Below are 16,784 nucleotides of genomic sequence, written 5' to 3'. Positions count from 1 at the left end.
CCAAGCCAAAGCACAACACGTCTTCTCAAGCATAGAGTATCGAGACTCACAATCAGTAAACTTCTTACTGAGGTAGTATATAGCAAATTCTTTCTTCCCTGATTCATCTTGTTGACCGAGTACACAACCCATCGAGTCTTCAAGCACAGTCAAATACATAATCAGAGGTCTTCCTTCCACAGGAGGAGACAAAATCGGAGGCTCAGACAGATATTCCTTGATACTGTCGAAATCTTTCTGGCAATCTTCAGTCCAATCATGAGACTGATCTTTCCGAAGGAGCTTGAATATCGGCGCACATGTGGCAGTCATGTGGGATATAAATCTGGAAATGTAGTTCAAGCGGCCAAGAAAACCTCGGACTTGCTTCTCAGTTTTGGGTGCAGGCATCTCTTGTATTGCTTTGACCTTGGCAGGATCAACTTCAATACCTCTCTCGCTTACCACAAAACCCAACAACTTGCCGGAACGGACTCCAAATGTGCATTTGTTCGGATTCAGGCGAAGTCTAAACTTCCTCAGACGCTGAAAAAGCTTCAACAAATGCTCAATATGTTCAACTTCCGTTCGGGACTTAGCAATCATATCATCAACATAGACCTCTATCTCCTTGTGCATCATATCATGAAACAAGGTAGTCATAGCTCGTTGATACGTGGCTCCGGCGTTCTTCAAACCGAAGGGCATCACTCGATAACAGAATGTTCCCCAAGGTGTGATGAATGTTGTCTTCTCCATATCTTCGGGTGCCATTTTGATTTGATTATATCCGGAAAATCCGTCCATAAAGGAAAAGACTTTGAATTTAGTTGTATTGTCTACCAACATATCAATGTGTGGTAGAGGAAAATCATCTTTCAGACTAGCTTTATTCAAATCTCTGTAATCAACGCACATACGGACTTTTCCGTCCTTCTTAGGAACAGGCACAATATTGGCCACCCATTGAGGATATGTAGAAGTCACCAGAAACCCCGCATCAATTTGCTTATGAACTTCCTCTTTGATCTTCACTGCCATATCAGGATGAGTTCTTCTGAGCTTCTGCTTCATAGGCACGCACTCAGGCTTCAAAGGCAGGAAATGTTGCACAATATCTGTATCTAGACCCGACATGTCTTCATATGACCAAGCGAAGATATCGGAATATTCTCGTAGCAACTCGATCAAATCCTTCTTGACAGACTCTTCAAGAAGTGCCCCAATCTTCACCATACGAACACAATCCTCAGACCCCAAGTTGACTGTTTCCAGATCTTCAAGGTGCGGCTGAATGATCTTCTTCTCGTGCTCAAGGAGACGGGAAATCTCATCAGGAATTCCTTCAACATCATCTTCCTCTGCCTCGAATACAGGGAATTCAAAATTGGGAGATGGCGTTGGATCATTATGTTCAATGGGTTTTAGAATCAACCTGCATAATGATTTTGGTTAATGAAAAACTTTAGAATTTAAGCAAGCAAATCATTATGCAGATGAAACTGTTGCTTTTATTCTTGTTTTTATGGGTTTTTTTGTGATCACTGATTTCATGCAAAAAAGCAAAAAGTGAAAACAAATGGAAAAACAAATGTTTAACAATGCATTAATTGAATGAAAACATCATTGTATTAAATGTTGCCAACAATGTCATCACTTCTCCTTTTGGCACGGGAGAAGGGTTTTAAACAAAGTGAACAATTACTCTGACCTATGGATGACTGTAGGAACATCTACAGCGACCCAATTGTGGCAGACACCACCAGGTATGACAAAATTGTTCAAATCTTCTGCATCCTCTTCCAGGATAGCAACAGCTTCTTCTTCAGGTTGATCATCATGGATGAATCCTCCACTCGTGAACAAACCTTGCTCATTGAATGCCCCAGACGAATAGCCAATGCCAACCCGGGATCTGTTGTCTTCAAGCTCAATCACCTTCCCTAAACCAGCTACTGCACCACATTCAATGGCCAGTTTTGCATCTCTGTGGGAAGCGAATGAAGGAGACTTCTTCTCAATCGGTTCATCAATAGATAAAGCTTGGAACGAAGTTCCGACTTCATCCTCAGCGTCGATATACGAGAAAGAAGACAAGTGGCTAACCAGGAATAAATCCATCAAAAGCACTCTGTCTGGCAAATCCTCCTCGAGTTCACAATTCTCTTGCTCAAAATGATCCCTCAATCTGGCAGAGTTGGCTCTGGTATAGTACCGGCAAAGTGCGTCTTCAAAATAAATGAAGATCGCAGGGTCAGACCACAGGACGGGAGACCGGAACAGAACACCCGCTTATGCAAATGATGCATGAAGTGCTTGTGCATATGCTTGTTTTTTTTTATTTCAAAGGAACTCGAGGGTTTTATTTGCAAACTTTGAAATATTAATCCTTTTGATCATATATGAGAATATCTCATCAGATACATCAGGTGAAAATTTTTTCCCGGTTTTTTCCTGTTTGAAATTTTTTGCAAATAAACTCCTTTGAGTTCCTTGAAATTTTTCTTTTTATCTGATGATATGGATGCAGATGAATGCATGAATGCATGAATGCAACAATCACACTCAAGGATCAATCAAGTCACACCAAACAAAGGTCGTGGGAAAGCTCATTGTATCCCTAATATCAATCATCCATTTTGGTGGATTTAGGTTTTCACCTTATCAACACCCAAGTTCCATTGATATTAACGGTACATGAATCGGTTCTAACATCCTTAATATCAATCATCCATTTTGGCGGATTACGGTTTGCACCTTATCAACGCCCATGTTCCATTGATATTAACGATGTTTGAACGACTCAACCACGAATCACGGGTTTGCTGAGAGTCACGAGCATGGAGTCCTGGTTAAGAACCACCCAAAGGGAGTGTACTAGGGTTTAAACCTGCCAGACATGTTCTACCAGAGGTTCCCATAATCATCGTCCCATCTTTCGGATATTATCGGAGGAACGAATACTCGTATTCCAAAAATATTCTCAAGAGGGACTCTTATGAGTGTAGTATCGCGTAACAATCGCATCAGATCTTACATCTGAACGATCTCCGCACTACGTCCTAAAATAGGCCAAGATGGGTTTGGTAAGCTAAGGTCCTTGGCTTCTAAGGCACATGATTGAACTAATAATGCCTAACCACAAATGACTTGTGTGACATTATCAATCCAACATGACCTCCACCAAGTGAAGGGACTCGCAAGTCAACTGGCTAAGGAATACTCCACACCAGTCGACAAGACTATGCCATTCTCCTATCCTAGAGTGCGCTCGAGTTCGGGTATAGAACTCATCTCACAGAGATCACCAAAGCAAACAACAATTGTATATCAAGCAATTCAAACATTACAATCAATACAGTTATCCCAAATTGTACAAAAATATGTCAAATAACACATAAACAGATATCATACAACAAGGGTGAAAAGTAGGCAATACCACCAGGGAAGGTCTCATTTATCCCCAGTGGAGTCGCCACTTTTCTGTAGCGGTGTATTCGTCGCTATATGATTTATTGATTAAACCATAAGCAAAGTATACAATGAATCGAGTCGCCACCGCACTTTTATTTATCCTAAGGACTGGTTAAAAAGCGAACAAAAACCTAAGAAGTTTTACACGTAGAAAACTAATGAAAAAGATCAGAGAATCTGGGTAAGGGGTAAATTACGCAATGGGAAGGTGTTAGGCACCCATCACGTCCTAGGTACTCCTAGGGAGCCCTTTTCATACTTGTCGTATACAAAATGTTTATTGTTTTGACATATTGTGCAAACATGAATGGGATGATGAGAAAAGAATGTACAAGTTAGTATTTTTGTGTTTGAACGGATGAACCCATTGCCTACGTACCTTCCATCAAAGGTAAGGATCAAAACGCCGTAGTTCGGCTAAAAGATTTCCAAAAATTAGTGAGTTCAATTTTAAAACACAAGCACTAAGGCTTTTCACTACCAATGGGAGAAAACTCAACCAACATCAACAATCCACCATGCGAGGACGGCTTCAACATACTAGTGAGGGGTTAACCCTATAATAAGTATGGAAGACTTACAATCAACTCACTAAGGATAAGGTAAGATTTACATCAACCGCTATGGTAATTAAAACCTAAGGCTAATGCATGAAAACATATTAACAATGGACAAAGCCAAAACAGTTGAATGGGTGAAGTTAATTGATTATGATTATTCACAAAATATGGTCAAGGTATGATTAAGATTGATTCAAAGAAGTGTTGTGAAAAGGAGTTTGAAAAATCAAGGACTTATGGTCCAAGTTTCTAATTTGAAAAGACATGAAGATGTTTGCACAACAAGTCAAAAGTTTTTTAAAAGTTTTTGAAAGCAAAGTGTGAAAAGGTTTAGGACAAAGAGGGTATGGATGATGGAATGTAAAACTTCTTAGAAAAGTTCACCTCTTGAAATCATATAGAAGATGATTCAAGTGTGTCCTTAGGAATAGGCAACAAAGCAAGCAAATAAAGCAAAGTGATACCGGATGCCATCAATGGTCTTATACCAATCTCACAAACAAAAGCGGATATCGGATACCAATAAATGGGTTTACACCAATCTCCTAAAACAAAACAATGATACCGGATGCCATCAATGGTCTTATACCAATCTCACAAAGCAAAAGCGGATATCGAATACCAATAAATGGGTTTACACCAATCTCCTAAAGTAAAACAAAACTTGGATGTCGGATGCCAATCTATCTGGACTTATACCAACCTCCAAAGGATGATCATAGGGATACAAATGCCAACAACATGGACTTATAATTGCATCCTCACATACAACAAACAAACAAGCATTAAGCTAAGAGGATATGAGTGACCAAATGAAATGGTCTTACACTCTATCCCTTCGAAATCATAGGAACAATGGCCAAAGAACATGGTCTTACAATCGTCCTCAATGGGTAAACCAAACATGGATCACAAAGATATGCAATGATGATCATGCAATAATGAACAATTAATGATGATAAGTGCACCAAGGCAAGCAAGCAAACATGTACAAATGCAACAAGCAATCAATCAAACAAAGTCATTTAGCACCCACTATAACCAAACAATTAGGCTCAATCAAAGGGTTAGACTTAAAAGTCAACTGGAATAGGGTAAATGGTGCTCTTAACCTTGACATTGAGAGCCAAGGTGAAGCAGATGAAAGGATATGAGGGGTGTGCCTCAACACTCTTATCCCTGGTCAGGGAGAACATTGAATATCAGAAGGTGTGGGAGTTCAGAAAGATGGAACTCTCTCCACAAGTTAGACTCGATAGATCTTGGGTTTTTACGCACTATGCATCAACACATGTGGTGTGAGCAAGGTGAGTGACTCACAGAATAGTAGGTGATAGGCTACATATCTCTTTTGTCTACCAATTGCCTCATATGAGGTCTTTACCTGCTTGGGGACAAAGTTAAACAATCACAAACATTGCCTCTTAAGGAGGACTTCAGACAGTTGCCTGGCTAAATAACAAGCCAGGTCTTCCAGACTACATGGAGACAAGAGAGTCTACCTCAATGCTTAAGCAAAGCAAAGCAATAGCAAGTTCTCAAAGGAACTAAAGCAACTATGGTACCTGAAATCAATCAAATATAATCAGTATCCCAATCACAAAGTCAAAACAGACAAGTTATGAACCAACAGACAACACAATCAATCATATGTGCAAAGCACAAACTCAAACCAAATGCATTAGCATCCTACAAAACAAACCAAGTTAGTTCATGATAATCAAATAAACCAAAATCAATCAACTTGAATTAAACTCCTTAAAGCAATTGCTTCTTTAACCTGAAAAAGCAACTCAAAGCTGAGAGGTAAGACCACTAGGACAAGCCTAGGGTCAAAAGGAGGTGAAAAATGCAAAACATCAAGTGAAAATTGATCAAAATCAAGATTTATCAATTAAGAATAACTTCCAGTTGGTCCCACATCAAAACTATGCACCAAGTCTATCTCATAAGCTAAACATGTCAAACTATGCACTTTGGAATCACATTGGAGCAAACAGAATGATCACAATCAAACGAATACCAAAACAGCTCAATAAATTCCCAGAAAATTCAAGCTTAAACAAAACACATTCAATGAGCTACATATCAAATTTCATGCTATTTGGACCAGTGGAAGTAAGGAAATTAAATTCACTAAATCATGGTAAGCAAAAATGAACCAATACAAGGCTACAAATGATGTATCAACTTTCGGCAAGTGTAAAACAGAAATGGCATAAGATAAATGAACCTCACCAAAGCCAAAATGAATTTAAACATGTTAAGAACCAATCCATAAAGTTTAAGCTTCATATGATAAGGCATGAGAATTTCACAAGTCATGTAAGATGAACACTCCACAAAAATCCCAAAAATGACTAAACAGCAAATAAAATCCCAATAAAATAGGAAATTGATCAACAAATCCTACAAAACATCATGCTCAAACTAGACATACAGATGTGATCACATGCAAAATTCCAGAGCAATTGGCATAACATAAGCATGGAAACAAAATTCAAGAAGTGGACATAACCTAGTGTGACATACATTGTCACACTCATAAAGATCACATCATATCTCCTAATCCAGAAATGCAAAATTATCAAACCATATACCAAAATCACCAGGAAAGAGTCTAGATCATGCATATAAAATTTCAAGCATTTTGGATAAGGCATCATTATTTTATGAATGAAATGGCAAAACATATACACAAAGCATACATGATCAAAGTCTCTAGTCAAAATTAAAAATCAATCAGGCACAACTTTTGCTATCATACCTAAAAAAACTAGAGAGAAATTGGAAATGAATGCAAAAATCCTCACTCAATTTGGATCAAGGATGAATCATTTGTGAATTTTTGAAGATTGATGAGAAAATGAAATAATTATTTAAGAGTTTAAATGAAATAAAATGGAGCCAGTGGCAATTTTGTAAATATGTGAAGACAGGGGCGAAACGCCCCGTTTCATTAACGGAGCTGTCATCATGTGAGTGGCCAGTGCACGCGGGAAACATGAATTCAAACACAAATCATGGCAAAACGGATCAAACTGAAGCCTGGAAACAGATTCAAGCGTGTTCATACAAGTTCATCCACATTCATCATCATCAAGAACAAATTCATACAAAAATGAGCAAATCATATATGGATGGACTCGTTTTTCAACAAGGATCACAAATATCATCATGATTTTATCCAGAACTCAACATACAAAAAGATACGATCAAGAAAAGTTTTGACATCCAAACTTTGAATCCAGATTTCTCCATGATTACTCAATGAATTTGCACGATTCGAATTGAATTCTACTCTATGTTGCACGCTCTACCTAAGCCACATATCAATTCTAGCAATTAGAGGATTTGGATTTTTACCTCTTGATGGAGCTGCTGTTGAAATCGAGCTCTTCAGGTCCAAATGGTGCGAAACAGACAGCCTATAGTGATGCAGGAGGTGAATAGAGGTGGTTGTTCAGCTCAGAAATGCTTGGATAATGGTGAATTCTCAAACTGCCATGCGAGCTCAAGGTTGCAACAGTTGGATTTCTTCAAGATTCTTCCAGTGCTAGCTTCAAACAGTTCTTCCAATCCACCTGCAGATGAAGATCAGTACAACAAGAAGCAGAAAGAATCAAGAAATTCGATCCAAAAGGTGAAAAAAGTGTGAAGAGAATTTGAGAGAATTGAGAGAATTTGAGAATTTGTGATTTGATCTGAAAATGTGAACGTCGTTCTGAACTTTCTGTTATGATTAGGCTCTTATAGTCTTGTTAATCCAATGCCTTAATCATGATTAGCACAAATTGGAAGTGATTAGCAAATTGCACATGTTATGCATTTTGGCCAAATTGCCCTTTTGCCCTTGTAGCCAATGGAACAGTAAATTCTCCTTTGAAGCAAGTCACAAATCATGTTTAGAAGTGAATTGAATTGGTTTGGTGTGAAAATCCCATGTATTTTTGAAAATCACTATTTTTCCCACCAAATTTTAAATGGTTCACTTGAAAAATGACCTTTTTATGTGATGGTTTTTAATAAAATGTGATGATGGATTTGGATAGTACACATCAAATGTGGTTTGCTCAAAAAAGAATCACCCAAATTGGCCAAATGGTTTGAAAGTTATGCTACTTTGAAATTCCAAAATTCTTGAAAATGATTTGATCATAACTTGCCAACCATAAATGAGAAATGAGTGTTCTTGGACTTTTTGGAAAGGCAAGAGCAAGATCTTCAACTTTCATGTTGGACAAATTTTTATTTGAAGCTTGCTTGGACATGTAATTTTGAGGAGAATGACTTTCCATTTTTGGCAGCTGAAAATTACAGGTCATTACTATTTTGGGAAACTTTTTGTCTGACCTCCAATTCCTCAATGATGACGTTTGAAATGTTATATGAGGCTTATATGGACATGAATGAGACCTTTCCAACCATCTCACACCTTCCAATCCCTGATTAAATGCACAGTTGACCACAATTGACTTTGCTAGGGTTTTGGTTGACTGAGCCATGCTTTGATGAATTTCAAGCCTCTTTCTCTTGAGATCTTGATACCAAATGATACCATAACTCATATGAATCTCTTATGAATGATCATGGTGCCCAAATTCTTCAAGAATGGCCACCATCCATTGCTCAATGAATGATTTGACTCTTTTGACCTAGTTTGCTTCATCTGCAAGTAACAAGGTTAGATGACAATATTTTTGTACTTTTGGTTAGTAAACAAATGAAAAGCAATGATATACACGTGCTAATCATGCTTGGTGATCAAGAACCACACTCACAAGATACCCACCCACTAGGAGGCAAGCAAAGGTGCACAATGATCCTTGAGGCAATGGTATGATATGATATGATGCCATGAGGGATCTTAGGGCCAAAATTGGGTCTTACAATGCCCAAGTTTTTGATGCTGAAATTTTCATCCAGGATGAGCTTAATGCGATCAAATTTAGGCATAAATGTTCCAGCTAGAATTATGTCATCAACATATACTAGAATGACTGTAAAATGATCATTAGTTTTCAAAGTGAAGGGAGAATAATCAGAAGCAGACTGAGTGTAGCCTTGTTGCAGTAGTAAAGCTGTTAATTTTTCATACCATTTGCGACTGGCTTGTTTCAGACCATATAAACTCTTTTGGAGTTTGCATACTTGGTTAGGCCTGTGACATGTAACACTTCAGGTATGGTCATGTACACATCTTCCTGCAATTCCCCATGTAGAAAAGCATTGTTAACATCCAGTTGATGTAAAACCAATTGTTGATGACAACAGTTGCAAGAAGGGTTCTGACAGTGGTAAGCTTTGCTACAGGTCAAAATGTGTCAAAAAAATCAAGCCCTTCAATTTGGTTGTACCCCTTTGCAACCAGTCTAGCTTTATACCTTTCTATTGTGCCATCTGCTCTATGTTTCACTTTGAAAACCCATTTGTTACCAATAGGTTTGACATGTAGTGGCAGATTAACTATGTTCCAAGTCCTATTCTTGTATAGTGCATCTAATTCAGACTTCATAGCCTTGATCCATTGTTCAGACAAACATGCTTCTTTGTAGTTCTTTGGCTCACGTGTAGAAGTGATATTGGATGCAAAAACACGATGAGATGCAGATAGAAAATGCAGGGAATCATAATTTGAAATAGGATAATTAGTTTTGGTTGTACCTGATGATGACTTGACTGCTGATACATCAGATGTATTGCACACATAATCTGAGAGATAATGAGGTGTATGTTTATCTCTAACAGGCCTGGATTGGATGCTGTCAATATCTGGTGTATCAGGGACAGGTTGAATGTCATGGTTTTCATCAGTATTATCTAAAGGTTCAAGATGCAGTGTGTCAATGGTTGTGTTAGGATAAGGCTCATGTTCCTCAGCTGTGGATTCAATGTTTTGTGATGGAACATGTATGGTAGGTTCATTTTGTGGTGAGTCATTGGGATCTTTGTATGGGTGATAAGTCCAGTTAGTGGAATTCACATTTGAATAAGGGAAAATATGTTCATGGTGTATAACATTTCTAAAGACAAGAATTGTATGACTGTTAATGTCATAGAGTATCAGACCCTTCATACCATTCTTGTATCCTAAGAAAACACATTTTCGACCTCTTGGCTCTAGTTTTGTTCTGTGCATATGCAGTGTGGATGCAAAAGCAAGAGAGCCAAACACTTTAAGACTATGCATATCTGGATGTGTATTGTGCAGTATGAAGTGAGGAGAAAGATTGTTTAAAACTTGTGTAGGGAGTTTGTTTATAATGAATGTGGCATGTAGGATAGCATATGACCAGAATTCTTTTGGAAGTTTTGATTGAAAAAGGAGGGCTCTCCCAACATTTAGTAAATGTTGGTGTTTCCTCTCCACACGACCATTTTGTTGTGGAGATTCAACACATCTGGTTTGATGGATGATTCCCTTAGATGAAAAAAATTCAGGGATATTAAACTCAGGGCCATTATCTGTTCTGATGATTTCGACATGGAGACTATGTTGGTTTTCTATGAGATTGACAAAATTAATAACATGCTGTCTAGTTTCAGATTTGGTTTTCATTAATGTTATCCATGTATATCTGCTACAATCATCAACAACAGTTAAAAAATATGAATGGCCATGTAAAGATTGGACTGCAAGGGGTCCCCAAATATCAAAATGAACCAAACCATAAGGATGAACAACTCTATTATTACTAACAGTATAAGGAAGTTTTCTTTGTCTAGCATAGCTACAAACATCACAGACATCTTTATGATTAACTTTGATAAAAGGGAATTGAGAATGTAGGTACAATAATCTGTTTTGAGATAAGTGTCCTAATCTAAAGTGCCATAAGGCTTTATCAAGTAAAATGACATTGGCTGCTAAAGCAGAGGTTAAAACAGGTGTGTGTGTGTAGCATGTGAATCATTATCTCTTAGTATTAGATAGTACAATCCATCTTTCTGCTCAGTAAAATCAGTCATCTTCAGGGTGAGTTTGTCCTGTATGACACATTGTGATTTAAGGAAATTGACAGTGTAATTAGAAGATTCACACAACTTTGAAACAGATAATAAATTTAAAGAAAATTCAGGGAGCAAAAGCACATTATGCACAATGAAATCAGGAGAAAAATGAATTGTGCCAGAGTGATTAGCAACAAGACATTGTCCATTTGGTAATCTAACATTGATAGGAATAATTTTCTTATGTGAATGAAACCATTTGACAGAGCTACATATGTGATCAGTAGCTCCTGAATCAATGATCCAAGAGCCATTACTACTACTATGCATACAATGATATGTGTTACCTGTTGATGGATGACCAACAATAACTTGGTTGGAAGAAGCATGTCCTGAAGATTGTCCAAGACTAGATTTCTGAAGTAGATCCATTAAGGCACTGAATTGGCCTTGAGTCATAGGTGAATTGTCACTTTGAATGTCAACACTATAAGATGAAGATCCATCATTATTTCCATTTGTTGCCACATTGTTAGTTGAAGTTTGAAACTGTTTCTGCATATGAGGTGGAACACCATGTTTCTTGAAGCAATTTTCAACAGTATGGTTAGTCTTGCCACAAAATGTGCAAATGCGAACACCATGTTTGAAAGCATTGTTTCTTGTCCCAAACCTCTTGGAATCAGCAGCATTGATCAATGTTTGAGCTTCATCATGTGGAATAGGAAGCTGGAGTTGGCGCTCATGTTGAATCACCATGGAAAATATCTTGTTCATAGTTGGTAAAGGATCCATTAACAAGATTTGGGACTTCACTACAGCAAACTGTTCATTTAAACCAGTCAAAAACCTGAAGATCTGCAGTAGCTGGTGATGGGATCTTGCACTGCGCATAGCCTCACATGTACACTTTATGCGACAGGTACAGGTTGGTAAAGGTAGATAAAGATCCAGTTCTTCCCAAAGAATTTTAAGATCAGAGAAAAAATCATTAACTGATTTGGTTTCTTGCTTCAAGTTGTAAATTTCTTGTTGCAGCTCAGAGATTCGTATGAGATCACCCTGGGAAAACCTTTCTTTCAAATCGTTCCACACATCAAGCGCGTTTTCCATGAAAACGATGGACTGTGAGATTGAATCTGAAACAGAATTCATGATCCAAGAATGTACAAACATGTTGCAGCGGTTCCAAGCACGCAGAGATGGATCGAAAGAATCTGATGGAATAGGGGGAGATCAATCAATGAATTCAATCTTCATTTTGCCACCAAGAGCTCTCTTCATGCTTCGAGCCCATGAATGATAATTGGAGCCAGTGAGTTTGGGAAGAACTGTTACAGAACCAGGGCCATCGCTGGGATGAACGAAATAAGGCGAGGTTTGATCCAAAGCAGGGTCAGTTGATGAGGATGAAGCTCGAGAGGGAGCCATGAAAGTCGAAAGAATTAAAAAAGAGAGATGAAATGGTGTTGGAAAAAATTCAGTTGGATAGCAGCGGAAAGAGGATCGGATTGGCGAATGATACCATATTATGATTAATCAAGCTTCATCAATGGTGAAGCATAACAGAGGCATGTTGTGGACTGGTGTGGAAATAACAGAAGAAGAAGAAAGAAGATGAGATGAAAAATACTGTTATATTCAATAGAGTGCTTTACATGTGGCAATGTATTGCTTTATATATGCAACCTTATCTCATAACTACCAATCACAATAGAGTAAACTTAACAAACTAATAATCAACTGTATTAGCTTAAACTATAGTGATTAGCATGGTTAATCTCAACATATTCCAGATTATTTGGCCTCTATTTTTAATTGTGTCAGATGCAAGTTTTGTCATAGAATGTATTATCTGTAATAGTGATATCACCACCTTTATTCATATTTTGAATTTGAAGAGTCATTTTTTAAGTGAATTTTTTTCCTACTATTTTATTTAAAATTCAAAAATTAAATTTTACATATGACAATCATATTTAAAAAACAAGTAATATTACAAATATTTTCCTTTAAAAGAAAACTGATGACTACAAGTTACCTAATAAGAAAGGGTAATGCTAACTTGTGTCCTAGGGACACAAGTTAAGAAAGCCATTTATAGAAAGTTTGTATTGGAAAAAATAATTAAAAAATTAATTTTATATTTTTATTAAAGTCAATACACAATTTTCAAGATAACATTTTTTTATTTGGTTCTTAATTTGTACCCTTAGGGCACAAGTTAACATTATCCAATAAAAAAATATAACAAATTATTCAAAAACACACTACAAAAGTAAGAATTTGATGCATTATTTTATGCATTATTTTATAGGAATACATAAGGTTGAAATTATTTCATATTTTTCTTATGTGTACAAATGATAAACCTCAACATGAAGACCCTTGTAGTTGTAGCTAACACCTAGCTACAAATAGAGAATATCAATCAATCAGGCAAGCCCCAAAGACCTGAGTCTGGCAAATTCAAGCCTCCTGTGCTCCATCTTAATAAACGCATCAGCTTTACTATCAATACTCTGAAAAGAATTCACACGTTCAGCAACGGTCTCATTTTCTGCCACAACTGCTTCTTCTTCTTCTACTGGTGTTATATCCTCTTCTAGCACAGTTTTGAATGCAACATGACCCTTCTTATGAGTTCTTGGACGCTGGTTGCGCTTGCGAAGCATAGGCTCGGTCACTTCATGGACTTCGTAGTTGTAAGAGTTTGAAGGACACCATCCACGGTATACGATGTTTTGGTTTTCCATTTGCTAGTGGCTGATTGAGGTTGTGTTACTGGTTACTAGTTACTAGTTACTACCTCTTCGTCTTGTATTTATTCATTTTTATTCTTGTGTGATTAATGAATATGAAATATCATTATGTTATGCTTTTTCTTTGGTGGATATTTGTTCCGTTTGTTTTTCAACTTATGGTGGTGGATCTGATACTTCACCATGAACATTAAGATAGTTTATTCAGGAAAGATTCCGAGATATGTTCTTGAAAACGAATCCAACACTACCACTACCATTCAACTTTATTCGTTTAGCATTTTTGGTGATGGTCTATGAAAATGATTGATCTCAAAGAATACAAAACTTGTGCCCATTTGTGGGTTACATTTTGTCTTTAATCTCTTTAGCATTTGGAATCAAATTATTTGAATAAACAATTCATATAAATTTATTGGAGACAAGAATGGTAATATGTGATTGATTGTGGGTACTATATTCAAACTTTTGATTGTGGGTAGCATTTTCACACGATTTTAGTTTGATCTAAGCCGTTGATTTGAAATCAAACTACTTATCTTGATTCTTAATTCTTATATCATATTAAGTTTTTATATTTCTTGAAACTAGTTCTTATAAAACCCGTTAGTAAAATGAGCGATACCTTTCCCAAGCCTTATTTAAAAAAATATGTGAAAGTTAAGTTTTTTTTGTAATGCACATTTGCGTCCAGAACTATTGAATTTGATGCGTGAACGTAAACGATACGTGATTGTCTTTTGCTTAATTTAACTCTTATAAAATCGGATTGTAACTAAGAATGATTGTTTAGCAAGAGACTTATAATTGTATCTCTAGCATTACTACACCAAAGTGATGCAAATAAAAGGCAGGAAAAATACAGAATGCTTGAAGCACCGTGACAACCCAGAAGGAAGTTATACATTTGTTCCATTTGTTGTGGAACATCTTCAACTAACTTTATATAGAAATTGAGCTAAAGATTTCGATTTGAAGCAAATAAATAATGAAACATCATCTAGTATATAAGTCCACATAAATCTTATTATAACTTCATAATGAGTTACATATAACATTGATCATATATATAAAGAGCCATGCATAATCAAGGCAACTTATTACAACAAGAAAACAGAAAACAAAGCACACGATTTATTAGTACTGGGACCAGAGGTAGGAATACTAATAACAGTAACCAAGCATATTAAACTCCTTTCAGTGTCCAATTGGCTTTGTTTGTTCCATGACCAAGAGGATTATTCCTGTTATTATTGTATCCATATGGGCTGGCCTGATGAACATCTCCTCCATATGTTCCACGCCTCTCGTATCTCATTTCATCCCTCTTCATCGCGCCAGAACCGATCTGCTCCTCCTTGTAAACTTCATACTCATTCTCTGACACATAGTCATTTTGGCCACGACCACCATGATTGAATGGCCTGACACCATTACCATGATGAGGTGAGTGATTAGTGGTAGTAGCAAAAGGGAATATCTGGCCATTGCCATTGCCATGGCCATGATTGTTATCATAGCCGTAACCATTTCCCTGTCCATGAGGCACCTTATCCTGACGATGATACACATCATGGTTAGAGTCAAGGCCATGAGGCTTGCTGTCCTGACGGTGATACATATCGTGGTTAGTGTCAAGGCCATGAGGCTTGCTGTCCTGACGATGATACACATCATGGTTAGAGTCATTGCCATGATGGTTTGGCCTGGAGTAATCAGAATCATTGCCATAACCTGGTTTCATGCCTGGATATTGCTGTGTCTGTGGATATCCATGGCTCTGTAGCTGTTGAGCCTTAGTTTCCATCCATGTGCTATCATCACCATAGTATTGCTGTTGTGGGTATCCATTGATATTCCTGCTTTGCATCTTGTTGGAGGAAGGGAAAGTATCAATTCACACAAGTTTTGATGATAGTTGTTTGAATGGTGAATTTATTGTGATATTGGATTTCCCTTTTATAGGCAATTTGTAATACAGTAGTGCTATATAATAGGAATATATGCTTCCAAAAATATCAAAACATTATTTTAAAGGAACTTTACACCTGTTAGTTTTTAGTTTCTTTTTTTGATAAGTAAAGTTTATATAAGGGTGTCTGAGTCCAGCATCACTGTGAAGAACTCACGATATCATTTGCTCAAAAGTTAGACCAAAACAATACACAGTCTATACATCATCACACCTAAGCCTTCTTAAGGAGATTACAAATTAGCATACCACTATCCTAAAATGGGTCTTGCCAAGGGTTGCAGGATAATTGAACCCGCATAATATGTTCCTCTTATTAGGGGTGTTTATGAATGTGAATCGACCCACGAACTCGCTGATTCAAACCAATTTAATCCATAAATTATTCGAACCCATTCATTTACGAGTATATTCAACACATAACAACCGTATAGTTTTTGTTTGAGTATCGGATTTGAGTTTTGCAACCCACAGACCAGTTAACCAAACCTATTGATGTGACTTTAATAATTTCTTCTTATTTTTATTATTATTTTAAATAAAAATATATAATTAATATCTCACTAATAACCATATTTTTTTAAAAAAAATTATTCTCCACCAATAATACTACTAAACCAATGAGTTTACTTAATTCTAAGATTACATATTGTTACTTATTTTCTTTTGTATCATTTCCAGCTTATGTATATGAATGTGTCTGGTTGAATTTTATACTATTGTAAAGTCTTATGACGTGTTGATGAATTTTATTAAATATTATATGACGTGTTTCATTGAATTTGAGTGTTTTAAATGAATATGATTGCATTGAGTTGTGTTACATTTTTTTAGAACCGATAAAAAGAATCATAAAAAATATATATTTTGGTTTGAAACACAACTCGTGAACCCAACCCATTAATGAACAGGTCGGTTCAGGTCGGTTTTGACAATGAAATTGCGGATTGAACGACAAATCCAACCCAATGAAGTTTGAACGTGTTGGATAACGGGTTAGGTCAAACCCAATCCACCCCAACCCGCGTACACCCCCACCTCTTATAGAGAATTATTCAACTTGTCTAAAGCAAATAAATTATGCAA

General features: G+C 36.8%; 1 protein-coding gene across 1 annotated transcript; it reads right to left on the bottom strand.

Moving 5' to 3' along the window:
• Positions 1 to 14,727: 14,727 nt before the first annotated feature.
• On the bottom strand, positions 14,728 to 15,675 carry LOC127082972 (uncharacterized). The gene has a single exon (XM_051023204.1). The coding sequence runs from the start codon at positions 15,594 to 15,596 to the stop codon at positions 14,913 to 14,915; it is 684 nt and encodes a 227-aa protein (XP_050879161.1). The 5' UTR covers positions 15,597 to 15,675; the 3' UTR covers positions 14,728 to 14,912.
• Between the last annotated feature and the right edge of the window lie 1,109 nt (positions 15,676 to 16,784).

Source organism: Lathyrus oleraceus, chromosome 5, assembly GCF_024323335.1.
Source record: "Lathyrus oleraceus cultivar Zhongwan6 chromosome 5, CAAS_Psat_ZW6_1.0, whole genome shotgun sequence".
In the NCBI taxonomy this organism is placed as follows: domain Eukaryota; kingdom Viridiplantae; phylum Streptophyta; class Magnoliopsida; order Fabales; family Fabaceae; genus Lathyrus; species Lathyrus oleraceus.
The sequence above is the reverse complement of the archived record's forward strand: the minus strand, read 5'-3'. Positions and strand labels throughout refer to the sequence as shown.

Coding starts and splice junctions, on each gene's coding strand:
- LOC127082972 (XM_051023204.1), bottom strand. CDS start 15,596: ATGCAAAGCAGGAATATCAATGGATACCCACAACAGCAATACTATGGT.